This window comes from Indicator indicator, chromosome 5 (assembly GCF_027791375.1).
Source record: "Indicator indicator isolate 239-I01 chromosome 5, UM_Iind_1.1, whole genome shotgun sequence".
Taxonomy (NCBI): Eukaryota; Metazoa; Chordata; class Aves; order Piciformes; family Indicatoridae; genus Indicator; species Indicator indicator.
The window spans coordinates 21456669-21483615 of record NC_072014.1 but is presented as its reverse complement, the minus strand read 5'-3'; the positions used below and the strand labels follow the sequence as shown (position 1 = coordinate 21483615).

The following is a 26947-nucleotide window of genomic DNA, read 5'->3' as shown; positions in this document are numbered from 1 at the left end:
AGTTCTTTGTATTACCCATTTTCCTTCTTTTAAATCCCTCTGTGATCTCCAAAGGGCTTGCTGAAGTTCAAAGAAATCTTTGCATTGATTACAGAACAAGTGGAGTTACATCCTTGAATATGAATCCTTATTGTCAGGGTGTGAATCAACTTGTGTATCTCTGTGAAGTTTTGGGTTTCTGTAGGAGCGATGAATCACAAAGAATGCCTAATCACTGGCTACTCTAAATTCCCTCTAGTTGGTGTCCCTGGTTTGTTTATGTGCTTTGTTACACCAGTGAATTCCCTCCCACCTCACTCTGTCCCGGTGTGACCCTCAGCACAATTAGTGTTGACAACTGCCTTCATGTTGTCAGTTTCTCTGTGTGATGTTTAGGTGTTTTTCATCCTGCAGAAGTATGGCTGGGCATGAAATCATCACGAAATTACAACCAATGTAGAAGGTGGTAGCCTGTCTCCTTAGCAACCTGGGCCACAGTGTTCAGGTAACCAGCCCGTGCTGAAATGACTTGGTGCTTATTCCCATGGTGTTTAGTGGCAAATCTCAAGATTAGCTGCATCACCTCCTGAAGACTGGGCATGAACAACATGGTGTTTGCAGTAAAGGAAACTACCTTTTTTTATTTGCTTGTACAAGCAGGGAAGGATTTTGCTTGATATAAAATTGGTGCAGGTAGGTACAGGTACAGAAACAAGTAGCGTTTTCTTCATTTTCTTCTGGGCTCTGTCTTCATGCCTCTCTAGGCAGGTAGGCATCAGCAGTGCTGATAAGCACTCTTAGCTCCAGAGCTAAGAGGAGAATCTGGTAGCGTTTAATTTTCCTTAGTTAGAATGTCAGTATTTTCCAATTGTGTCATTTTACTGCCATGTACCATATTTACTGGAGCTGTGGAGTAGTAAACAAAGAGGCATTATGTATGCCTTTTTCTTTGGTAGGCAATACATTGTGAAGCTGAGAAAAACTCCAAGAGGGTTTTTTTCTTTTTTTAAAATACCAGTTGCAGTATACCTTCTTTACCTCAGTCATTATTGTGATGGTTTAAAACTCTCACACTGTTACAATTATGAGTTCAAAGCCCTCTGATTTTCATATAGTTTTAGTGTTGCTTTTTAAACTTTCTTAAAGTGTGGTATATAGCAAGTTTTGCCATTGGCCTGCGGTTAGAAGCAATTGTGGTGCTTATATTGTGGTGTGGTGTGTTTGAATGTGGGAGACCAGCTATGTTTGTGGCATTGCTGATGAAGTCCACTGTGACCTTGAGCAGGTCCTTCTTTTCCTTCCCTTGAAAATGATAATATATTCCTCTGCACCATAACGTTTGAGAAAAATAGAAAAGTACTTCAAAAGAGCAAGCACGCTGATGAGAACAAGGCAACTTCTGAGGTAGTCACCTCCAGGACATGGGCTCTAGCAGAATTTTAAATGAGCAGAGAAATATTTTTTATGTGTTTAAAGAGGAAGGAGACCACAATGTGCTTAGTTAGGCACATATGAATAAGCTATTCACAATCTCCAAATCATAGCTTTGAAAGTTTACTTACATTATTTTGTTTTGTTTGGGGGGTTTTGGAGAGCTGGGGGTTTTGGGTGTTGTTTGAGGGGTTTTGTTTGTTTGGTTTTTGTCTTTTGGAGGAAGTGTCCTCGAGTATACAGATGATTGGGGGAACTGCATCAAGAAGCAAAAATAATCAAGAAATAAAAGCTTCCCTTTCAATTTCTGAGCAAAACTGCAATGAAGAAAACTCTAGCCAATATCAAATATGGCCTCTTTAACCTATATTATTGAAGTATCTGTGATGGATTTCCACATTGATATTCTTAAGTTTTTACATCAAATTTGATTTCTTTCCTCTCTCTAAGGCGTGGTATAAGGAAATGCGTTTATCACATAGGCCTCTGAAATAAGGGTGGTGGTTCAAATCTGTCTGCTTGAGTTGCATTGTTATCTACTGCACAGTAAAAAGCATCTTTTTGAAGAGATAGAGGGATCTCTGGGATGTGACCAACAAATGCTTTGAAGAGCTGAGAAATATTTCATAGCTTTCACTTAAGACATTCTGTCAAAGAGAAAGGGAGACAGAAAAACAATCTTTGTGAGGCAACTTTGAAACCCCCCACATTAGCTTACAGAACTGCCTCTTCAAGTTGAAGGAAAAAAATCGCTGAACGTTCTTTGCCGCACTTCCTTTCATTTTTTTTCCCTATTCTGATTATTTGATAGTTGATACATAGGGGAATAAGTATGTATGTTTTTCTCAGATGGTTTGCAGACATTTTGCTGACTGCTTTATTGTGTCTCATAGATCACTGGTGTTCTTCAGACAGTACCTGAGAAACACTGGTCTAATACTCTGTCAGAAGATTCTTTGACATTACAGCAATAAAGGGGAAGTACCACAGTCAGTAGGGTGTGAAAGGAAATACTAACCTTGAAGAACTGAGGAGGAAGGGAGAGATATCATCTTGTCAAAACATTGGTAGAAAACTCAGGATAGATCTTAAATTTTTGGACAGATTCACTCTAAGAAAAGAACTGAACTATTAGTACATAGTAAAGAAATTAACTAATGTCAACTTTACTGCCAATAAATAAATGACCCTTTTGGTATTATTTTAGTTAGTATGTTCAGCACCTGATTTTTGGTAAAATGAATGTTGAGTGCTGTATGATGGTGTCATGAGTCTGAGATAGACAGGCCCTATGGGCCTGTTGGATGGAACCTGAGAGGCCAGAATGCCTCTCTTAAGTGCAGCTTGTGGAGGAAAGTAATCAAGATGCTAAGATGGCATCAGCAGCTTCTCCAGGAAGGGTTTCCTTACAGCAAGCTGTGAGTGGCTTTCTGCCAGCAGCTACCTGTGCTGCTGACTTGCACACTGACATCTCTGCAAAGCATTGTCCCAATTTGAAGCCCTAGCACAAGAAATTGAACATAATATAGAAGTAAAAAAACCCAAACACCTCATCTAGATCATAGGTATACCCACCCTCAAGACATGCTGTTGGAAGTCCTGTTTATCTTAAGTACAAATTAGTAACAATATTGTATTGGAAGCTGATGTTACCAGTATGGGGGGAGCTGACATTTTCAAAGGAATTGGTCTAATTGGTGAGGTTTTGGAAGATAAACGAGAGACAGGATTCCTAAAGGAATCCTGATAGAATAAAAGGCAGAGAAACTGTGATTTTTGTCTTATCTCTTTGCAAAGATGATGGGTAAATATAATCTTTAGTTTGAATCTCACATTTACAGATGTAGAATTGTTTCCAGCTTATGTTAACTTCAGTTTTTCTTAGACAAAGTACATGGTATGTTAATGAAGATTTTTTTTAAAACAAGTATGTTAGAGACAAACTAAACAAACAAGGAAAAAAATGGCAGAAAAGACTGATGGAATATTCTTATCTAAAAAACAGCTGTGCAAATCAGTGTATCCTCATGAATAGTCATAGAAGTTAGTAAGAATAACATCAATGGGGTTCTCTTCTCTCCTGTTGTAAGAGGTTTCTGTAAGAAACAGAATTTAGTGCTGATGTCCTTTGTATAGATACTTGAAGCACCTGTGAAGTTAAATGTATAGAAAACAAAGCTAAGAGAAGTTCTAATTGACGGGGGGTGGGATTTGGGTGTGTTTTGTTTCATTTCGTTTTTCTCAAATCTGGAATCTACAGGCAAAGATACTGATTTGAAAGCTATGTAGGATTTTAGACACGATTCAAAAAAGTACTTTCATGCCACGCTCGGATAGCATGGATTGTTCATTAGGTTGAAGCGCTGTTTTCTCTGCTTTTTTCTGATAGGTCATTGCTTGTGAACAACAGTACGATTACTCGTATGATGCTCGATGTGACGTATGGTCCTTGGGAATAACAGCTATTGAACTGGGGGATGGAGACCCTCCTTTATTTGACATGCATCCAGTGAAAACCCTTTTTAAAATTCCAAGGTATGGCACTAGATGGCTCTCTTTACTCACTGGTTTGTTCACAGGTGATCTAGTCAAAGGAGAAACATATTTGCTAAATGTTTGTGTTGCAAATCCTGAGACTCTCTTGGAGGAAAGGACATTAAAAAGCTGTTGTATTAAAGACTTTATTTTTTCCCTGCTTGACTAATACATTAATTTATATTTAGAATGCTTTGAAATGTTAAATACTTACATTTTTATTTTATTCTTAGAACATAAAATCATATAGTATCAGGTAACCTCCCTTCAAAAGTACTTTTCTTAGCTGCTGTTGATGAAAATGTTTGTTTCAAAAGAGGAAGAAGCCATCATTTGTAACTCTTGAATAATATTTTTAAATTTTTAAATGTTGTTCCCCTAGAGCTTTTGGCTTGTTTTACTATGGAAGAAAACCATACCATTTTGACAATGCTATGAAGCAGTCAGACAGTTTCAGCAAACCATGGTTAGAATGTGAAGATTTAGATTGTCACACATGGATATAAAAAAGGGATAGAAATCCCCTCTGTGTATAGTGATGTAAATTAGCTGTATTATTTCATGCTGTCTGTTTTTAGTTTCATTTTGTTTTCATTTCATTGAGTCTCCCTGAATAAGTTAAGGGAGATTGACAGTGTGAAATAGAGTTTAGCAACAAAACAGTTGTAATAATAGAAGAAATACAGAAATAATTTGTTCATCATTGATTAGGCTGTCATATACTTGTCTTTTCCACATTTTACTCATAAAGAAAGAATTGTCACTGACTGATAACAGTTTTAAACCTTCAGCATTACAAGCGTTTGACCTTTTGTTATCTGCACATTTATCATAGGCTTTTAAAATTTCTTCTGATTGCAATTTGCAATTCTGATTAAGTCTATTTATATGCAGATGCAGTTGTGCTGGGTTCTGCGTCATATAGTTATCTCCTTCTACCCAGCATAGACACGAACTGCCACCACTCTTTCAAAATTATTCAGTGCAGTGGTTCACCATGTTGCCTTTGCACAAGTGTAAAACAGGTCCTAGCAATTAAGGCAGCAAAGGAGGTTTCAGATTACTAAAGCAATACCTATAAATTTTATTAATGCTTAAAACAGTTTAAAAGGGCAGAAATCATACCAAAAATAGCCGCAAGCAATAGAAAGATATATAGAATAAGGCATGCAGAGGCCTTGATTTTTATCTGTAGTTTACATCTTTCCATCTATGCTATTGCCTCTCTGCATTACTTAACAAAACACAGGTGAAGAAGTATCTGTCTGATGAATTAAATAATGAGTACAGTTACTAAACTGAATGGTAGCAATTTTAAGTTGAAAGATTTCCCTGTGCTTTGCATTTAATGAGGTATAATGCTGCTGATAGTGGCTAAGCATTCATATTAGATAAAGTGGACTATAGTACGTGCTGAGTGGCATAAGGGGCTGGGGTATAGGAGGTAACAACTTCTCTCCTGATACTTGTTTGAGGTCACTTTAGAAGGGTAGTAAATATGACCAAAAGATGAATTTCCCTCTTACAGTAGTTTGGCAGTTTAGAAGTAATGTTAGTAAAGTTCCTGATATCTGTGTTGAAATTCACACATTTTTTATGTGTGATTTTATTTTCAACATGAGCACTGAGGGCTCTTCTCAGGTTGAAAGTGGTTCTTCCAAACACTGGCTGTTGATTGCTCAAGCAGTGATGTATGGAAGCATAGCTGGTCACCTTCTAAGACTATTCAAACCAAAATCCTCTAAGCTCAGGGATCTTGCATCTTTACACCTTTTGGTTTCTTGGTAATATCTGTCTGAAGGTATAGATCACAGAATCACAGGAATGTCAGGGGTTGGAAGGGACCCAAAGAGATCATCGAGTCCAACCTCCCTGCCAGATCAGGACCATACAATCTAGCTCAGGTCACAGAGGAATGCATCCAGATGGGCCTTGAAAGTCCCCAGAGAAGGAAACTCCACCACCTCTCTGGGGAGCCCATTCCAGTGGTTTGTGACCCCTACAGTAAAGAAGGTCCCCCTTGTGTTGAGGTGGAACCTCCTCTGCTACATTGATTGCTCCTTGTCCTGTCACAGAGGGCAAGTGAGAAGAGTCTGTCCCCTCCTTCCTGACACCCAGCCCTCAAATATTTATAAACATTTATTAAATCCTCTCTAAGTCTTCTGTTTTTCAGACTAAGAAGCCCCAGGTCCCTCAGCCTCTCCTCATAAGGCACGTGCTGCAGTCCCCTAATCATCCTTGTAGCCTTCTGCTAGACCTTCTTCAGCGGATTCCTGTCCCTCCTAAACTGGGAGCCCAAAACTGAATGCAGTTCTCAAGATGAGGTCTCACCAGGGCAGAGTAAAGTGGGGGGAGGAGAACCCCTCTCGATCTGCTGGACACACTCTTCTTAATACACCCCAGGATCCCATTGGCCTCTGTGGCCACAGGGGCACATTGCTGTCCCGTGGATAACTTGTTATCTACCAGGACTCCCAGGTTCCTCTCCACAGGGCTGCTCTCCAGCAGATCACCTCCCAGCCTATACTGGTGCAGTTTATTATTTCTCCCCAGATGCAGGACTCTGCACTTGTCCTTGTTGAACCTCATTTGGTTCCTCTGTGCCCAGCTCTCCAGTCTGTCCAAGTCTCACTGGATGGCCGCACAGCCTTCAACTGTGTCAGCCAAGCCTTCCAGTTTGGTGTCATCAGCAAACTTGCTGAGCAGACACTCTGTCCCCTCATCAATGTCATTGACGAAGATGTTGAGCAGCACCAGACCCAGCACTGATCCCTGGAGGACTCCCCTAGTTACAGCTCTCCAGCTGGACCTGGCACCATTGATCACCACTCGTTGAACTCTATCTTGTAACCAGTTCCTAATCCACCTCACTGTCTGCTCTTCCATCTCACACTTCCTGAGCTTGCTCACTAGAATGTCATGGGAGATGGTATGAAAAGCCTTGCTAAGGTCGAGGTAGACTACATCCACTGGTCTCCCTGAATCTACCCATTCGGTTATGGCATCATAGAATGCTATGAGATTAGTTGAGCATGAGTTCCCCTTGGTAAATCCATGCTGACTACTCCTGATAATCTTCTTCTCTTCCAAGTGCCTTGAGATGCCCTCCAGAATGAGCTGCTCCATCATTTTTCCAGGGACGGAGGTGAGGCTGACTGGTCGATAGTTCCCTGGAATCTCTTTCTTGCCCTTTTTTGAAGACTGGAGTGACATTGGCTCTCCTCCAGTCCTCAGCCACCTCTCCTGTCTGCCACGATTTGGCAAACATGATGGAGAGTGGCAGAGCAATAACATCAGTGGGTGAATCTCATCCGGGCCACGGACTTGTGAATATTCAATTTGTGTAACTGATCCTTAACCCAGTCTTCACTGACCAGTGGGGAGCGATCCCTCTTCCAGGCTTTCTCTCCTTCATCCAGGGCCTGGAGTACATAGGGGAGTTCAGTCTTAGGTGTAAAGATTGAAGCAAAGAAGGGATTCAGCAACTCTGCCTTCTCTGCATCCTCAGTTATCAGGGCTGCCTCCTCGTTCAGCAGTGGCCCCACATCTTCCCTATTCTTCCTTTTCCTACTGATATATTTGAAGAAGCCCTTCTTGTTCTCTTTTACTTCCTTTGTCAGTTTCAGTTACAAGAGGGCTTTGGCCCTCCTTGTTGCCTTCCTACATGCCCTGACAACTTCTCTATAGTTCTCCTAAGTGCCAAATCCCTTCTTCCATGAATTGTAAGTTTCTTTCTTCCCTGAGATTTTCTTCAGGAGCTCCTTGCCCAGTCATGCAGGTCTCCTAGCACATCTACCTGATCTTCTACTCAAGGGAACACACCTAGCTTGGGCTTGGAGGAAGTGGTCTTTAAAAATTAACCAACTTTCTTGGGTTCCTTTACCCTCCAGGGTCTTAGCCCATGGAATTTCTGCAAGTATGTCTCTGAAGAGTACAAAGTTAGCTCTGCAGAAGTCCAGGATTGTAATTCTACTTGTTGGTCTGCTTCTACCCTGTATAATACTAAACTCCACCATGTCATGATCACTGTCACCAAGGCTGTTCCTGACCTTAATGTCCTCAACCAGTCCTTCTTTATTAGTTAATACAAGGTCCTGCAGTACACCTCTCCTTGTTGGTCCCTCCACTACCTGCATCAAAAAGTTATCACTGATAGACTGCAAGAGCCTTTTGGACCGACTGTGCCTGGCTATGTGAGCTTCCCAGCAAATATCAGGGTGATTGAACTCACCCATGAGTACCAAGGAGTTTGCTCTAGAGGCTACCTCCAGTTGACTGTAGAAGGCCTCATCAACATCCTCCTCTTGGTTTGGTGGTCTATAGTAGACATCTATGACAATTTCACCTCCTTTCCCACATCCCTTAATTCTTACCCACAAGCTTTCAACCAGTTCTGCCTCCCCCCTTGGATGCAACTCAGCACATTTCAGTTGCTCTTGCACATGGAGAGCAACTCCCCCAGCTCATCTTGCTGGTCTGTCCTTCCTGAACAGTACATAGTCATCCATGACAACATTCCAGTCATGGGAGCTGTCCCACCATGTTTCAGTGATGGCAATTATATCATAAGTCATTCAGCCTAATGCAGATCTCCAGCTCCTCCTGCTTAGATGCAACTGTTAAATCATCTGGTCATTTTTAGGTAGTTACTATCCTTGAATGTTGTCTCTGAAGTTACCCAATACAATTTCTCACCTGTTCTTCTGTGTCCTGCTCATCCAACTTAATTTGGTAGTCCTTAGCTACCTTGTGAAAAGACCCTGTTTCCCCTCTCCACAACATGACTTTGTGTCATTGTAAGTTCCAGTCAAAAGAAAAGGAACACTGCTGAGGTTTTTCTTTTTTTCTTTTTTTTTTTCTTTATTGCTTCCCAGCTTCTGCATCCATTGTCTATTTGAGTCAAAGTTCTCAGATGTAGTTTCTGGGTCAGTGAGACCACAGTTAGACTCTTAAGTCAGCAAATTTTTTACCTGAGACTAGCATTTGTTACATCTCCACAGGAATTTGTGCCATGCGCGGGGATCTCCATATCTTAAAATTGCTCTGCTTTTATCTGCAATCAAACACCTTAGGGTACAGGGGCATGAATAAGAGGCAGCATATTCACACACCTCAGACTCTTGTCTCAGCTGAGGGGTGGTAACCACAAGCACCTGATGCTTTCTGTAGGAGGCTGCTTCCTTGAGCTTTTTCCCTACAGGGGGCTCTGCTCCACCCATCGATTAAATGAAGATGTAATCTGCACTTCTGGTGAGATGGAAGAAGGGCTCATGCATCTGACTGCCCTCAGTTCACAAATGGTGACAGTTCACAAATGCTCTCAAGTGAAATAATCTGGAGTTTACTGCTCTTGAGGGATATATAAAGAACTTGTCCAGCTAGGTTTTTGCTTTCACTTGGAAAATAGTCACTAGGAGGAAGTTAGCATTTTCCAAATGGTCTCACAACTGTAACTTGTGATTCAAACTACATTAATATTGGAATACAATGGAGCTGAATACTGAAGTACACATTTCTACTTCTGGGATTCTATCGGTAGTTTCAGGACTTGGGCTGGGAAGCAATATAACCTTAGAGATGTTCAGTCCTATGTATGTACTCATATTGTAATTTCTGACCGATATACATAATTTAATTTGTTGATAACAGCTCCTCTTTCAGCTGTGATTTCTAGACGTGAAACTGGTAAATCAGGTTTCAACTGTTGTTAAGTATACCATATGCACTAATACCAAATGACACCAAAGTATGTTGTACAGTTATGGGGTAACTGGTACTCTACAGTGTAAAAATGGAAGTGTAAAAAGCTACTGCAAATAAGCAATAAGTGTAATGGGCTATTGATTTACTGCATATATCTAATTTCTATATGTGTTCTCACAGAATAATTTTTGTCAATTGGGCTGATTACACTTTGGTGAAGAGATAAAATTGCTTTTCACTGTATATGATACTTGGGTGTCACGTAGGCAAAGAGTTATTAGGAATTATTTCTTTGTTCCCTTGCATTCTTGGCTACAGTTCATCCACATCCTTTTGTTTACGCTGCCTTCAGTATAGTAGACCGGTCTGGTTTGTGTGGTGCTGATTTCTTAGTTAGCAGAAAACTTTGCAATAATTTTCAGATTTTCTTATCAAGCACTGAATAATTAGTTTTCATGAATTTTCTTTAACATATTAGTAATGGCAAAATTGCCAAAGCTAGATATAGAAACTTCTCTCTCTGTGTATGTGTTTACACATAGGCAATAAAGTAGTTAAGTTTCTATGTTAGTTTAGTCATTGGCTTTTTTTCTAAAGACAGCTGGCAACTGTGCTGCTAGCCTTGCATAGAGTTTCAAGATAGTGAGCTGTGGAACTAGGCCTTATTCTTTAATGAATGCTATTGAAATCAGTGAGTGTTTACTTTGAAATTATAAGGCTTGAATCAACCACTGAATAAATTATTTTTGTACTGACAGTCACAGCAGCTGCATATCCCCAAGATTTTTTGTCTATTTGTGTAGAACTCAAGTCAAGGATTAGGCTTTTACTGTTTTTATGTGCTAACTTAAGCAGGAAAATGGGAAAAGCTAACAGGAGCCAAGCATCCTACAGTGTGTTCTCTAAACAAGAAGTAAATAAGATACTAAATTCAGATGGTATTAGTTGCATAGCCTAAAGGTTCTTCTAGCAAGAAATTACACTTCTCTGTACTTTCTATAGAACATTTATAGCCATGGAGGGGAAGGTCAGAGTGACACTGCTATAGAAAAGTATGGTCAGAATTTCACTTCCAGGAAACTCTGCTGGAATGGAAACTTTATTACCAAACTTAAGAGTTCTGTTGAATTTATCATCTCCAGCTAACACAGGTCCATGCCTGCATTATATAACTTGAACCAGGGATAGACTGAGCTCTAGGTTGAATAGCTCAGAGGTCTGCAAAGAAGCATATCCATCGATACATATCTGGGTCATATGGCATTGCTGGAAGAGGAGGTCCCTTATGTTCATTTAAATCAAGGTCTACCTTCTTCATTTCTATATGAACAGTTTTACATTCTCCTCTTTGGAGGGTATTAACAGAAAACAATCTATCGCACAATAAAATTGTTCCATGTTCCATGAACATTCTCTCTATAACACCCTAGCTATGTATCTCTTTGGAAGACTGTTGAAATTAGGATTTTCCCAGTCATACTTCTCTGTGCAGGCTAGTATTTATATAGAGGTGACAGAACTTTTGATATCCCTGTAAGCTGTTAAATTAAGACCAAAGACTAGTTCCATGCAGCAGAACTTCATAATATGGAGTGGTCCAATGGCACTAAAATCTTTTGCATCTGCCATTAGTGCTTTGATGTTCCTAGTTCTGTGTTTTTATAACTGTTTTTATTTTATAGTTTTCACATGTCTGGCCTTCCAGCATTGCTAGAAAAAGATTAAAACACTTTTCAGGATCCTGCCTGCTGAAAGTATTTTATTTTAAGGTAGTTCTTAACAGGACATAACAAGGTGTCAGTCATGTCTCTTCTCCATCTCCTCAGCATGAACAGCAACACTCTTGTCTGATTACTGTGCCTTTCTAGATAAGGAACATGAGTTATCTTCTTTATTTGCAGTTCTCTTTCCCCATCTTATTCAAGGTAAGGATTTTACTACAAAGATTCTCATGAAAGGCCCATAAATGCTTTGGTGAGGTAAAGTGTATTAGTTAAAAGACTTCAAACAGATGCATTGTTCTCCCTTTTTTAGTGTGTTTTGAACTGTAACTCTACTCGTTTAACACAAGTTACTCTCACATGCAAGCCCCACACAGTTTGAGAGGGAAAATAACACAAAAAGCCCTGGGTTGAGATAAGGAGTTCAGTGGAAATGATACAGTGTACAAGAACCTTAGCTATTTCACAGAAAAGCACAGCAAAAGCAGCAGCAGAAGCTGGCCCTAAAATGACTCCCCCAAGTCCACAGCCAGCTCAACCCCCAAAACTGGAAGTGAGAAGCAGCAACCAGAAACAGGAAGTCTGTCATGAGGCTTTTGGAAACATTGTGGGGTTTAAGGTTTGTAAGTGTTAACTCTGTACTTTTGAGAATATGGCCTGAGCTGTGGGCCAGATATGTAAGCATTTTCCAGTTGGTAACCTCTTATCTTGTCCAACAGAAAATGTGGTGTCTAGAGCAAATATCTAATAGCAAAAGTGAAGAATAAAATGCCATTTAAACTTTAGGTCAGATGTTTCATGAGACATTAGCCTTCTGGACCTTTTTCCTCTGTGTGTTATGTAGATTTGAAAGAGGATACAAGCTCATGGACTAATGAAAATTTTGAAAACTTCTTTCATTCATGAACATTTTATTGTAAGAATGCGCAGTGTGATTGTGATACCACATGCCTGAGACTTGTTCTTAAAACTGCTAATGAGAAGGAAGCATTATCTTGGAGCAAATGTGAATGTTCTGGTTTGAAATGGTGCACAAATTCTCCCCCATCAAAATGAATTCTTGGATCTAACTCATAAATCTCCTGAAAAGGGACCTCCAGTGCCTAGAGATAGAGATAAATCATACTGTGAAGACACTGAACCATGAAATGATTCTGTTAACATGTCATCTGTCTAGAATATATTTTCAAATCTCCAACAGAAGGGTCTAAATTGTAAAAGGAAGGTGGCCTAGCAAACTTGATAATTTGGCAGCTGATAATTTTAACCTCTTCCATCTGCTGCTGCTACTTAGGTGTGTCTGTTTTGGCAAAATATTACAAAGGAAGAGATTCTCAGATACCATTACACCTAAGCTTTTGAAAGTAAAATAGATTCATAAATTCTTCAGATGATATGCAAGAAATATTGCATCATATCAGCACTGTGTTACAAGGTAGCAGTGATCTGAAATTTTGAAAAGAAAAGTAATGGCTATAAAAAGTAATGTGGGAAAGAGGAGATAAAGACAGTACATTGTAGTCTGGAAAGGATGGATATATATGCTGGTGTAAAGTGAGAATTTTAGATCGTGTTGCAAAGATCCCACATTTCAGGATCTGTTTCCTTACAGTCCTGGGAGGTGGTAAATTAAGAGCAATTTTCTAGGTTACATTGATATCTGACACTAACAGAAACTGAACCAAATTCTTCTGTCATGTCTGTATTGGTCAAGTGTTTCTTTTCTGAAAGCAGTAGAAGGCACCTGTTTTAAGAATGATTGGTGATAGGAATTGGTTATTTAATTTTCTAACCCACAAAACCTGAGAATTAAACAAAATGTCATTAAAAATTCTTATGCTTTATTCATTTTTTAAATAAGCAGAAGTGGGATGGAGTTGAGCGTGTGAGTACTTATTTAACTGTGTAGCTCTTCACCTGTGTTGTTCTGTGTTGAGACTGTGAGCTCTTGGGCGTGCTTTTTAGTTTGAATTCAGTAATGCTTGACTGCTTCAGAAGCTGACCTCACTCTAGCAGAACCAAACCTGATGTCTAACTCCTACCTCATCATGGCTTCAACTTACAAGTATAGGTAAGTCAGTATAATTATCTTTGTATTTTCTGTGCAAACATACACTTCGTCTTTAATGTCGGTAATGATCTCTGAAGAAGGTCTTTAAGAGTACTCAATTATTGTTATTTTTAAGGTATGATCGTATCAAGAGAGAGAGTAGACCTTTTTCACCTCAGTAGATAATGTGATTGTGGGCCAGTCACATGAGGTAGAGGAGCCGAAATATTTGCACCTTTCACCTTGCAAGCTGCCTTCTAGCTGGTCAAACTCCAGCATATACTGGTGCAGGACCTTGCACTTAACTTTGCTGAACTTCATGAAGTTCCTGTAGGCCCATTTCTTCATCCTGTTTGAGGTTTGATTGCTCTGGGTGGCAGCACAATCCTCTGGTGTATCAGCTGCTCCTCCCAGGTTGGAACATGAGCAGAGTTGCTGTGGATGCACTCTGCTACATCATCCACATCATTAATGATGATGTCGAATTGGACTGCACGATTTTGACCCCAGGGTACACTCCTAATGGTGGTTCAGTGTCCTGGCCTGTTGTTTGTATAATCTGGCAAAGCATGTATCAATTCCATGGGCAAGTTTTTTGTGTTTTGAGGGCAAGTTATCTTAACGTTGTTAATATCACGTTGTTTCAGTGTTTGCAATGGTGCTCAAATATGCTGGGGCAGGGACCCTGCCCTTATAAAAATATATAAGAGTTATTAGTTACTAATTAATTTCTAACAGCTATATGAACTGGTGAAAGTCAAGGGTTTGAATATCAGACTTAAATAGATCTGTGCCAGGGCCGAACTGAGTAATGAGTGACTGGTAGTAGTGTTACCTTCATTATGTCATCTGTCTTCAAAAATCAGAGAGCTCTTTATGTCTACTGCTGTACCATATGTGTAGATAACCAGTCTTCTAAGTCTGGCAGTAGATCTAAAAATTGAAGTATATGCAGTTAGCAGCCATATTATTGCAAAATGGGGTCTGTTCCCTATTACCTTATGACATTTTAATATATTTTAGAAAGTGGTAAATATTTTGCTATACTGCATAATACAGTAGAGAATCAGCCCTAAAGTAAGTTTGGTGCAATTTCCCTCCTCTGTTTCCGTAGCTATTCAGTTATCACGTAACTTACATACAATTATATAACTGTTTCTTATTGATTTGTCTTTCTATTCATTTTCATAAGTTGTGCGCAGATAGAATTTGATTCTGCAGATGCATTCTGTGTTCAGATGTATTAATAACCTAATTTCAGCAAGTGATTTGTTCTCTGTGGGTTGTTGTTGAATAGCCTGTTGTAAGCATTTACTATTTCAGCTGTGTAGGGAAGACTTTGCCTGCATAGCGTGTTGCTGGTTTTGATCTCTTGAGTCTTACCCTTAACTGGCTTTCTTGTGAATGCATGCAATTACAAATAGAAGGGTATTGTTTTATATGTATATTCTTCAGTGCTTATTTAAAACAGTCTGTTTCAGCAAACATTCCTGCCAATATATTTGTTGCTAGAACATTAATGGAAATTTTACATAGAAGAGCTAACATGTATGCTGCTGAAATTAAATGATTTAAGAAACTCAGATGAGTAATCATGAAAATAAACATGCTTATCTCTTAGCCATTTTCTGAGAAAATTAAAAAGAATCACCACTGATACTCTGCTTTATTCTCTGTACTGCACACTAACCTTCTCTGAACTCTAGGTAGAAGCTGAGATGCCTGACAGATGGTTTTAGTGACTCCGTATGCAGTTCATCTCATGCATTAAACACACACATTATTTTAGTCAACCAGTTTCTAAAGTAAATTATTACTTCTCAAAATCCATTGCATAAGTAATAACAGACTGCTAAGATACAGCAAGTGCCGTTTTGTTTTGCTCTAGTGGAAAATTTCTTGCTGACAAGGTCAAGCCCTGCAGTCTGAGAGCAGTCAAGTGATGAAAGGCACATCCAGCAGGAGGAGAGGTGGTAGACAGACATCTACTAACTTGTCTCCTTCAGAAGTGAGGATTTGAAATGTGGCTTAGTTAGATTTAGAGGACAGAGTCTTGCTTTTATTATCATATGCTAAAAATAGATTATTTTTAGTGTTTTCAGAATTGCTCCTGTTTCTTGACAACTACAGTAGTTAACAGCACTGTCTATAGCTGTCTTCAAGCAGTAATACTGTAATGGTAGCAGGGTAATCCTTACATCTGGTAGTCACTGATTTTTTGGGAGATTCTTGCTATGACGCATGTTAAACTGTAGATTGCAATGGAGAAGATGTAGCATGGCTGATTTTTTTTTAGTGTAGCAAAATGCTCTGCATTTAAAATGAGTTGGAAGATGGTGGAAAAATCAGTCAGTTATAAATAGTTAACAGCCAATTTTCCACTATTCAACCAAGAGAGCAGCTTCCTTACAGGTAGATAATTCACATGTAATACTGCTTCATGGTAAGACATTTAGTGTTCAGATATTTTTATATGATTGATTAATATACTTTGTTATGGAAATAGTCTTAAGATAAAAATAATTCAGGCAATCCAGGAGTCAAATTGCTCAGTAAAGCACTAGGTAGCTGCATTTTCAATATATAATTCTACATCATTACTGGGGGTTGCTGAGAGGCTGCTGCTGATGCCTTATTAGATAAGGTTTAGATAGATTACCTGCAGTACTAAACAATTTACTGAGAACAGAAAATAGGCTTCCAATACAGTCTAGAAATGAAACATCACAGCTAGTTGAGGTACTCTGTAACCTTGGAAACAATTGGAAGCAGTGACATCAGCAACAATTATGTGCAATTTTTGTTTTATCACCAAGGTAACCAGAGCAGGTTTCCCGGTCTGAAGTTTTAAGGACTGTCTTGGTTCAGTATTAAGTGAGTATGCATGAAGCAAACTATTTGAGGTCTGTTAAAATTACATTCTACTTCCCTTTTAAAATGGTCCTTCAGGATTTAAACTGTGTAAATTCAAAGGGTTGGTTTGGTTGTGGTCTTTTTTCTTTTTCCTTTCTCTCTCTGAAACAGCTGCAGGCAAATGAAGGCTTAGTACTGTGTTAAATTCTCTGAATACTAGAAAGAAGGAAAACTAAATTTCTCATTGAATGGATTTTGCTGTCTCCAAATACAAAGTATTGCAAATGCATATAGAAGCTACAGATTGCACTAGGTATTTTTTGGAGAGATGAGACTCATCCACTGTTGAGGACATGTTCCCACGTCTGACTTCCTTGAGAAAAGCTTTACATTGAAGCTAGGTTTGCAAGAGACTTGCAGTCAGTGTTGCCTGAGGAGTACACTGGATGAGTGAGTCCCTTCGACTTCCTGGCTATGAAACATCCTTAGTCAGCCTACCTGACCTTGTGGTTGTGCCAGTCAAGAATGGCATAGCAGGATATCCATCTTCATGTTTAATCCGTAGAGAGCTGGATTTTTAATGCGATGGGGCTTGGGGAGGGTAATGTTTGAATTAAAGTCTTGTTTCATCTGGTCTCGTTCGTAATTGCTCTGTGATGAGAAGGTAATGTGAGGTTGGAGCCGTAATGCTGGCAGGAAGGATACACAGTCTCTTACCCGTGTGTGACTCAATTTTAGAGGGTGGTACTTGACTGTGAAGTAGTGATACTGCTTATTTGTCATTCATGAACGTAAACGGTGGGGACAGGCAGCAAAACAGGTTTTTTGTTTAAATCTGAAACACCATCTCAAGTTAAAGACACACCACTTGGTAACTTAGACATTCATGTATAGATATACTTTCCTAAAACCTGCATATTTTACCTGTGATGTCTACTTTGTCAAACTCTTCCTATTTTTACATATGTCTTTACCCATAGGTGCTGCACATGCGAAATACGTACTTGTGTTCTGTTCAGTTATTGTGCATTTAGCAGTTGGTGTGCAGGCAACTTTCCCCAATGTGCCTTATGGGTGCAAGTTAAAACCTGATGTTTAAAGAAAAATAATAAAATTCTGTTCTTCTTTGGAGTGTAGTCCTAGAGAAGAGTAAGTGCATTTCAAAACATTAGCCCTGTGGTTTTCCAAAACATGCTTTAGAGCCTATGGTTAATGTTGCAGTTCAGTAGCCCACATCATTTATAATGAATTGAGCCAAGTAAATTAAATTAGATTTTTGCATGAAAAAAGATAATCCCTTCACATAGTTTGGTATTGCAGAGAGAATAGGGTACCTCAAACATTTCATGGTACCAGAGACTTTCATGGGATGTAATTGAAAAACAGTTGCCTTTCTCAGAAATAGAATATTGATGTTCACATTTGTAAAAGAATTAATTCACTGACTGATAGAAGCAGAAGAAAAAGACAAACTTTTTAGCTGCTAGTTACATTCTAGAAAGATTGTAATGATCCTTAGGACTGCAATGAATGTACCTTGGTTATTTTATTTTTGTAATAAAAAGTTACCAAATGCCTCAGTGCTTTGCCATCTGAAGAAATTTCCAGAATTATGCAATAACAAGTAATCACACTATTTGCAAACAGATTTGGTGAAAAGGAGCTGTGCTTTTAAAGGTATTGATTTGCTTGTTACAGTTATCCGTTTGATTAATGTTAAAATTCGGTGCAGTATATTTAATCATTACTCATGATTAACGCAGTAATAGTGCAGTATTCTTCTCTACACATTTACTATTAACAATTAGTGTCTTATATTTCTTTCCTAACACAGGTGTAATCATAAGTTAGAACTCATAAAAATTTTAAATATTTATTGGAGTAGTCATTGGTTATAAATCTTTATAACTACAGTATTCAGAGAGTTAATAATGATTTTGGTGAGTTTATTTTATGACAAGGAAAGGCCATTTAGATTTCAGTTGTATTACACCTTCTCTCAAGAGTTCCTCCAGGAGGTGCAATTTTTCACCACTGTTGTGAGGCCAAGAAAAACTCCCAGACAAGATATCACACACCGTACTCTGTGCAGAAAGACCACATTTTACATAAGAACAAACTGAAACGTAGATTAAAGGATTGTGAGATGCTGGGTTCACAAAGGTTACAGCAGTGTTGTTTGAAGAAATAGTAGGGAATGCAGAAGAAAATAAGAGGAGGAAGAAAGTGGTAAATAATGGTGAAGGGATAGTGTGATTTGTAAGTCAGTCCTGTGGTAGCATCATTTATATTTATATGGAGCTAAATGGGATGTTAGGCATGTAGGGATACAAAGCAAAGGCCACGTTCAAGGGCTGGGTTTTAAAGTGCTGACTTAAGAATCCTTGTTGAGAATTGACTGAAAATAAATTTGCTGGGTGAAAATCTGAGTGGATAAAGCATAAGAAATCTGACCTGAACTCATAGCTGGCTTTGCTTTGAGTAGGAGGTTGCAATAGAGGTCCTTTTCCAACCTGCTTTAGTCTGTGCTGTGGTAAAAGGTTTCACTTAATCCATGCAGGTGTATAAGCAAGAATTAACATAGTAAACAGGATATTTCACTCACTTACCTGAACAAGATAATTGTTGGGCTTACTTGTCCAATGTTGTTAATAACCCTTCAAAAGTAGCATTGAAAGCATACAAAAGGTATAAATCTAGGTTAGAAGACTGAAAAAAGATGCTGGTAAAAACTGATCAAAACCAGATTAATTTTTCAGCAGAGTTATAACTATTTTTAAGTAGAACTATGCTTGTTTTATTGAAAAACTGTGTCACTGTTACAATATCCAAAAGAAAGTTAGAGGCAACTTGAGCATAACCCTGGTTATCTCTGAAAGTTTAAGGTCTTTAAGACTGGCATTTTAATCTATTTGAGTTGCATGATCAAACAACTGAAAGTTATGTTTACAAAAAAAAAAAAAAGATAGGTCTATGAGACATGGGGAAACAACTCTTGCACTTTTGGGTTAGGGAGAAAAAAATCATAGTAACAGCTTCCATCTTTCTACCTGGATGACTGAAGTGATTTGACTTTATGCAGTTTAATTTGGTTAAATTAGCCAAAATAATTTCTAGGTTTCTTCATTCATGGTGTAGATTCTATCATATTCCCTCTTGTAAAACTGTTCATATATTAGAATAAGTGCTGGGTAAAGGTGTTCTGAATTACAGTAAGATAGCTTTATTGGGCAAGTTCATGATCCAAGGTCTGTTGCCAACATGCAAACATGTCAGACTTTTACAGGCAGCATCTGCTTGAACTGTCTGGAGAAACAAAAAGAACAGAAAACATCTTACACTGGAACAAACCAGAGACCTGAGTTGATGAAAGTGTAATTTTCTTCTGTGTTTAGCCTTTCTACGTGTTACTTAAAATTGAGTGCTCGTGTCAACATGTATATAATCACCTCTTAGTGCTTCATAATGAATTACTGAGAGGAAATTCAAAAAGCAAGGAAGAATTCTCTTCCATATTACCTGTATCTTTATTGGTGTAAATATATTTTACCTCTCAGCTGATTTATTTTAAAGTTTTGATTAGATTTTGGGTTGTTTGTTGGGGGTTTTTTGTTGTTGGTTTTTGGTGGGAGTTGGTTGGTTGGTTGGGTTTAATTTGTTTCTTATATTGGACATTGCAGACAGAACCTATTAGGACTTTTCAAATATTCCACAGTTGCACATAGTTCCTACCCAACTCAAACATACACTAAACACTCTGTGAGAGCTCCCTCTGTGGAAAATCCAACTTTTTGCTCTGTTCAGTTGCAAGGATCTCAGTAGAGCTGTGTCAGTTCCGTACTGCGGAAAAGCAGGGAAGGCACGAATGTATAACTTTATTATCGTTAGGAGGCATACATTTTTAGTCTTTACGAATTAACATAATGCATTATTTCCCAGATTGAGGAAATAGACTGCTTACTTGTTGTGGTTTTGGTTTATGATTCAGATTCTCATTCAGTGTCTTAATATTTGCTATAGAAAAATACAACTAAAAGACATTTGTGTATCCTTGGCACTTACAACCATAAAGTCACAGAATCATTAAGGTGGGAAAAGATCTTTAAGATTGTCAAGTCCAACTGTAACCCAATTACCAGGAGCACTATATCATGAAGTGCCACACCTTGAACACCTCGAGGGATGGTGGCCACTCTCTCAGTAAGTTTTTCCTAATGTCCAATCTAAACCTCCTCTGGTACAACTTAAATCCATTTCTTCTCATCTTATTGCTGGTTACTTGATAGAAGTGACCAACACCAGTCTCACTAAAACCTTCTTTCAGGTAGTTGTAGAAAGTAATAAGATCTCTGCTCCTCTCCAGACTAAACAATCCCAGCTTTCTCAGTCACTCCCTGCATGACATGCCCTGCAAACCCCTCACCAGCCTCATTGCTCATTGCTCACCAGAACCTCAATGTCTTTCTATTCTGTGGCACCCAGAACTGAACACAAGCTCAAACTGTGGCCACACAAGGACCAAGTACAGCACAAAAAATGTAAAACTTGTGGATTGACATAACAGTCTGATAACTACAATAAAAATATTTTTTTCAGTCTATTTCTTCTTCATTTTTTTTGAAAGATGCCACCATTAACTAATATATTCCCTCTACAAGTATTTATTTCTGAACCCAACTGGTAGGGCTATCGTAATACCAGTTCTTACAATGCTATGAACTAGACTAAACTGAAAACAGTAAGCAAGGTTTGATGTAGCAAGTAGGGGAGGGGAATCCTTTTTTCCTGGTGGAAATGCAGAGTTTTAAGTGCTTACTTTTTTCAGGCATAATGATTGAATTCCATGTTCAGTACAAGCCTGGGCAGAGACAGGAGCACAGAAATTTGGGACCAGGTTCTAGCTCAGATTCCAAATTGTGTATTTCTTCTCTTGGCAGTCTTCCTCCACTTCTTAAAAGAAACTATGGCATCCCTCTAAGTCTTCCTCTGAAACCAACTTTTAGCTTTCCAAAAATCGATCTGCTCTGCTGGGCAATGTCTTCAAGGCAGGTGGCCTACTCAACTCTTTTAAACTGGATGATGTACAGTGGAAGTTTGAAGCATAGATGATTTGGGACTTGCCCTTAGACATTTATCTGTGGGATTTTTTACATTTATCTGTGGGATTTTTGACTGTCAGATGTTAGCAAATTTGTTTTTCCCATATAATTCTACAAATATGTAGTGTAGTCACAGTACTTTAATATTCCAGCTACAGAAGTGTAGTGTCTAGAAAACAGCATATATATTTCAATTGGGCACAAAATACTACTGTCCCATTTTTATTTCTTTGGCAACTGACTATCTCCTGCTTTGCAGATTCACAGAGCAATGGTTTTAATAAAAAAGTAAAATACTACATTGCAGTAAAGATGTGAACTGGTTATAAAGGAAAATCTCTATTATTATTTCCTCTATTTCATTACTCTTAATTTGCTAGTGCCTCTTCAGCTCTCTGAAACTTTTGTGAATAAATGAGAGGACAAAGTACAATTGCAATTCAGTTATGTTGAATAATTATTTTGAAGCTTGCCCACTGGAATGCAAAGCTGTATGTTTTCACCTCCATCCAAAAATATTTCTGAAATAAAATATTTGTTTCTATTTTACTGAAGCCAGAAGCTGAAACTGGAAACTGAAAAGTAAATGACAGAAATAAATGATGCCTTGTCGACTCCTGAAAAAGGCTAATGAAACCTTGCAGCTGCCAAATCTGACTGAAAGCAGTGGCCTGTGAACTGCAATGTTCAAGGGAAAAAGTCAAAGATAATCCAGATGTTCCCAAGCAGAACACTTTGCAATACTTTTCCATCCATTTTCTTTCTCTTTGTATGAACTAGAAAATAATTGCATAACTGAGATTTGTTGTAATACATTTTCTGAAGGTTATTATTTGGCCTTCAAAATAATTTGATGTGCTTAGCACGTTATTTCTGTCCATACTCATTACTTTAAAGGTGACTTTTAATTTATCAGATATATACGATTTTGAAACACAGGATTGTTCATGTGAAGGAGGTTTCTCAGAAGGTTTCTTTTGACAGCTTCTTTATATTCTTCTTGAAGTGCTCCTCTTTTGGCAATGCATAAAGTGAATCTTGAAAATCAAAAGGAGATTTGTGCATAATTCTGCAGCTGACTACCATTTATTTTTGCTCATTACTATGCTGGTTGATGAAATACTCTAAGCTGGAGACTTGTGAATAAATTTTAAGATTTAAGTGTGTTTTAAAGAGATAGTTGATATTCTGTTAATTTGTGGATTTGTATTTGTTTTGCAGTGGAGCTCATATCTTGTTAGTCTGTTAAATCACCTGCTTACTGGTGGCAAAATAAATCAATAGTCATGTAAAATCACAGGAAAAAGGGTGCAAATATGTGTTTATGTTTTAAAAGATATATAGCCATCTTCTGAGAAAGTGAAAACAGATACCCAGTTTGTATTTTACTAGATCAGGACCCTGTATTACAAAAAAAAAAAAAGTCTAAAAGTCTTAAAAAGTGGATTGATACCTTTGATCCTTTCAAGTAATTAGGAACATAAAGTCTCTTAGTTATTTGTCTAACTTTCAATTTAATATGGATTTATCATATGCTGTTAGATTCAGTACAGACTTGTGTAACTGTGTAACCTATGGAAAAGAAAGAGCATCCATTCCAGTAAAGAGGGCAGTATCAGGTAAGTCTGTGAAGATAATCAAATATTTCAGCAAGAAGAATATTTTTGTTTCAGCAGGCAAGCAATAAATGTCTTGTGTTCTGCTTCCTCTTAACTGAATCTGTTCTCTTGGTAGGATTTGATCTTGGTTTAAAACAGCAGATCTTTGTTAGAATTAAGACACTTACATGTTATTTGAATAGTTATATGCCTTTGATGTTTTAGAACATAAAAAATGAAAGTTGTATGTTAACAATTTTGAATTAGATATTACACAAGGAAAACAGTCATTTGAGAGGAAAGGGAGAGGGAATAGAAAAGGAGAAACTATTTAGAAGTGAAGTGGTGGCTAGGGAGTGGAAAATAGCTGAACTGGACAGAAGCATTCTTCTGCTTCCCTCAAATCTTTTCCTAGGATGTACTGTATCCTCTGTTCTCACATAATAACTGTAATTTTGCCGATGTCCCTTAATTGTATAGTTAGAGTACTATGATCTGGCAGTAGTCTCTTACCTTGCCTGAGAAAGGTTTGACGTAACTGTACTGAGCCCTAAGAAGCTAGAGATTATGAGAGGAGATACCACCTTTTCCTGCTGTCTCATATGCTGTCATTTGGTACATACAGTCTCAACGTATGGTTCATGCCTTGTGGGCTGCATAGGCATGGGAATGCCATGCTTACAGATCTGGTTAAGAAGACTTAAGGGAGACTGTTGCCCAGTATGGTTGAGACTTGCACAGTTCTGGGTATTTTGAGGAAAGGGTGTTCAATTGTCTTTGGAGCCCTCTAGATAACTCAGTGGGCAGACAATTGCTTTAGGCCTGGAGCTCTTTTGTTCATATTCCGTGCTTGTTGACATTGCTTGTTCCTGATCTTCTGGGCTCTTAAGGCAATGTGCTGCGGAGGTTTCCAACTATGGTGGCTTCATGCAGCAGAATTCAGATTGATGATAGCTTTCCACTGACCTAAAATGTGATTTCAAAGGCATGCCTCCATGTACACAGAATTTTGTGCTGGTTTTCTGCTTCTGCAGTCACCTAAACTCCACAGTTTCTGTCTTAATCTTACAAAGCTGAACATAGTACCCTGCTGAGTGGACTTCAGTAAAATTTCTTGAAATCAGTCAAACTTGAGTAGTCTTTAGTAGGAGTCATACAAATGGGAGAGCATTCAGGATCTGAATTTTTCACTCTGATCAGTAGAAATCTCTTACTGATTTGCATGAGCCACAAAACAATTGCACTAGAAAACCCTCTGAGCCCTGTCAAGAATTGTTTGGGATTTTTTGGAATACTACCCAAGGCAGGGTGGTGGATTGTGGCAGGATTTTAAACTTGTATGAGAATGAATTAGGGTCAGTTTGAAAAACTAGACAGGAGAGAGATTAGATCCTGTTCTTCCCCTAAATGGACCTGTGTTGAAGCCATTAGGAGAAGACACCTACAAGACCACCTAAACAGGAACCTTCGTGATCCCTCAGCTTTGTACTGAATGTGCATATGGAATGGAATACCTTGCTTGCCAGTTTAGGGTCGTCACCTGTCCTTTCCACTTTTCCCTGCAGTCATGGCCTTGTACAGTGCACCCCAAAGCAGTACAAGATTTTGCAGCGACCTTGGCCTGCACACCAATCCTTGTTACTACCTGGAGATACTGAGGGGTATCACTACTAGAAGTAGACACTGTGAAAACATGTCGCTAGTTTCAGAAAGTGCAGTTATTTAGAGGAGACTGAGGTGAAAAGTAAAATCACCAAACAGAATTCATTCTATTCTAACTCAGACTAGGACAATGTATTTTAATAGAAACCATTTGTTTTATATAACCTTTTGTAGAGAAATCTCGTTATTATGCATGGCTGACTTAGTGATTTTTTTTCTATGGCTGTTTCATTTAGGTTTTTTTTGAATGGTTTAATTTCATGTAATAACTGTCTATAAATAAACCAGACAACTGTCAACAGCTCTGTTGTCTCTTAAATCTCCTGGAAAAATAATTCACAACTTGCAACTATGATGCTGTGATTGCCGGAGCCTGTTCATGGTGACAGGTGTTGGATGTTCCTCCACTAATGTCTCATTAGAAACAATGTGGTAGGCTGATGATACAGTTTGTTCCTTGGAGGTCCTGTCTTGATTTCTGATTGTAAAATGTATGGCTTTGTTTACTGAAATAGTTTAAAAAGTAGTCGAAGCATTTTCAAGTTTTATAAATTTGTCAAAAGACTTATTTTAAGATGAAAGTACTTGTTTTCTTCTTGTCAACAAATATTTATTATCTGCAATCTGTAATTAGGCTCACAGCTTAATGTAAAGGCCGAGTGGTGCTCGCTGAGCTGCATCATTGGTCTTATTGTGGTTAAATGACTGATTTTGTTTTACCAGCTGTGACTTTGGGGGCAGGCGAAATGACAGGGAACACATAAAGCTCAATAGATTAAAATATTTGGAGCACATAACTGTGTTTGTATCATTCAGAATTCAGCAGCAGTTCTTGCTTGATAAGGTTGCTAATGTCTTGCATGTTCTAAGGAGCACTGTGCACCTGTATGGGGTGCCTTTTACAGGCTCAATCTACAGTCCTCATTGAAGCAAAACTCCCAGTGAAAAACAGTATTAGTATGACCGTGATGGGGCACTGAATACAAGGGTAGAAAAACTCCTCACAATAGCAATGTGTATGCCTAAGGAAATAGAGCATGTAGTTCTGTGACTAATTATGAATTATAGAACAAACTAAAGAAAAAAGACAGAAAGTTAGGAAGTTAATGGTTGGTTACTCTTACTGCATCCAAAGAGCACATTTTCAAAAGACAAGCCTAATTATATCCACTTTTTGCAATAATATATCTACTTGCAATTTTCATCACTTAGAGTAGAAAATAAGACTATATTGTCCTTCAGCTTCCTATATATGTCATGCTGTGGAATGTGGCCCCGATATAAAGAAGGTGATTCATGATACAATCTAAAGTATCAGTGCTTCTGTTGTATAAGTCTTACTGTGATTTTTTTCTCCCCTGTACAGTAACCCTTTGCATTGAGCCCTCAAATGCAACAAAAGACAAACCATTAAGCTTTCATAAAACACAAACTTAATGTTAAAACTGTTAAATATACTCCAGTGCTTATCACATCTTAAGTTGTAGAAGAAACCTGTGGAAGAGAACATAGTGTAATATAGTATGTTATTCATGAACACTTCCTGCTATAGGTTGCTCCACTTAAATTTGAGCCATTTAAAATTTGGTCCACTTAATATGACCTATAGACCTTACTGTGTATGTTTACGTAATTTAATTGTAAGAGTAACAATCAGAAAGGAAAGTGATTTTTGTGCCAACTAACATCGAATCCGTTAGGGTTTAAAAGATTATTTTTATGGAAGGCCGTCTTACTATGTAATGTAAAAATACTGTCTGCTAAATGTAATTTTAAAAATAACATTTGTTTTTAACAGTTTAAGAGTTTACAGTGTCATCCAAACTGAATATAGATTGAAATCTGGACTGAAAATTCTACAGATTGTTGGTAGTTTGGTAGTTCTTATGATGAAGATATGCATGCTTAAAAGAGTTTTGTTCAGAGTCAGTGATCTGGGGTAAAGGTCTAAAGTGGTGTGATGGTAGGTTAATATTCCAGTTTCAGTTGATCCTTCCTGAGTCAGGCTGAATTGAAAGGGAAGTGTTGGGAAGCACACTGTGAGCTGTACTGACTACCAGCTTCAAAGGTATTGACATAAAAGGAGAAGGACATGAAAAGAGGAGAACTGTCAGTGAATAAGCAGCAGCAAGGAAAACTCAGCAGGCATCTGCAGGGGACATATTTTGAGCATTTGGGCATATTTTCATGAGTGCAATTTAAGCATCGCTTTCTCGATGATGATTTTCTCCTTTGTGGAACTAGTAGCGTCTTTGTTAACTATCTGTGAGATAATTTCAGTGAGCATTAAAATTTTAAACTGCCAAACTTTGTATT

At 38.2% G+C, this 26947-nt stretch overlaps 1 protein-coding gene across 1 annotated transcript in view; it reads left to right on the top strand.

The window, feature by feature from the left end:
- Nucleotides 1-26947, top strand: part of MYO3B (myosin IIIB) — a 184536-nt gene that overhangs the window by 38136 nt on the left and 119453 nt on the right. Inside the window, exon 8 of the mRNA XM_054381223.1 lies at nt 3800-3945. Coding sequence (XP_054237198.1) covers nt 3800-3945 — 146 coding nt within the window. The remainder of the gene's footprint in view (nt 1-3799; nt 3946-26947) is intronic.